General features: G+C 48.0%; 1 protein-coding gene across 1 annotated transcript in view; it reads right to left on the reverse strand.

Annotated features, from left to right (window-relative positions):
• Positions 1–1,136, reverse strand: part of LOC104130621 (myocyte-specific enhancer factor 2D homolog) — a gene marked incomplete at its 3' end in the record, with an annotated part of 41,505 nt that extends 40,369 nt beyond the window's left edge. The window contains exon 1 of the mRNA XM_035899247.1: positions 993–1,136. Coding sequence (XP_035755140.1) covers positions 993–1,046 — 54 coding nt within the window. The remainder of the gene's footprint in view (positions 1–992) is intronic.
• Positions 1,137–1,208: the final 72 nt, after the last annotated feature.

The following is a 1,208-nucleotide window of genomic DNA, read 5'->3' on the forward strand; positions in this document are numbered from 1 at the left end:
TGGCCCCGCTCCAACAGCTCCATGTCCTCCTTGTGCCGAGGGCTCCCGAGCTGGACGCAGGGCTCCAGGGGAGGTCTCCCCAGAGCAGAGCAGAGGGGCACAATCCCCTCCCTCGACGCTGGCCACGTATATAAACACATACTTTTATTTTTCGGTCTGGAATAAAAAGAGCGTGGCTGGGCCATCCACAGCGGTGGCTGGACTAAAGGCTTGGATTTGCTGAGCCAAGCTCAAGGACCACGGGAAGCCCCGGAGCAAAGGGAGCTGAAAGCCTTGTGGCTAACGGGGAAATCCACGGCTGAAGTCAGCGCAGAGCAAACCTGCTCCAGCAAAGTGCTGCCGACTCAAGGAACACCTAAATTGGGGGTAAAATTTGGGATTTAGTCTTTTTTTTTTTTTTTTTTCCCCTCTCCGATTCGCACGTGTATTTCGGCACAAGTTCCTCCTTTGTCTGGCTACATCATAAATGATTTATCATTAGCAATGATTAAGTTATAGGTAAGCTTCACTACTTGCATCCTTTTGTTGTGGGCTCTAAGACCACTTAATGACCCTTCTTCCACCATGTAAAAATCCTCTGTACAGAAACCAGAGATCGGTCAGGCTAAGCATGGGGAGTATGCACTCTATACTGGGAGAGGGATCTTTTTGCTAAGCATGATCCCCTTGAGGCAGCAAAAGGTAGATTTCTAATGTGTGTCAAGAAGGATATCTTAAATCCAAACTGTAAATATTATGCAAAATACCTTTCCGGTGCTTTGTAACCCACTGTTCTGATCACGTCTACGAGCTCAATAAAATAATTGTTGGGAAAGAAAAGGCTGAGAGGACAAGCATCACAACAGAGAACAAAGGTACACTGGGATCTAGTTGCTGTGGTTACTGAAATTGGTCATGTAAGGGGTGTGTTCTAGCTTTTGGATGAAGTGAGGAGAAGCTTTAAAAGGCCGCGGCGGGAGGAGGGAGCGGGGAGGCGAAGGGGAAGCACCGACCTGCCGATTGCGCTCGTCCGTGATCCGCTGGATCTGGATCTTTTTTCTCCCCATCTTCTCCGGAAATCCTCGCCGTAACCCGGAGACGACTTCGGTTCAGGGGAGGGAAAAGTAACCCCGTTTTAAAACGCTGTCATGAAAAGAGTGGTGGTGGTGGTGGCCACACTTTGTCTCTTTTTTTTGGATGAAAACAAACTGAAAAAAAAAAAAAAAAAT

This window comes from Egretta garzetta, unplaced genomic scaffold, assembly GCF_000687185.1.
Source record: "Egretta garzetta isolate BGI_Z169 unplaced genomic scaffold, ASM68718v1 scaffold1028, whole genome shotgun sequence".
In the NCBI taxonomy this organism is placed as follows: Eukaryota; Metazoa; Chordata; class Aves; order Pelecaniformes; family Ardeidae; genus Egretta; species Egretta garzetta.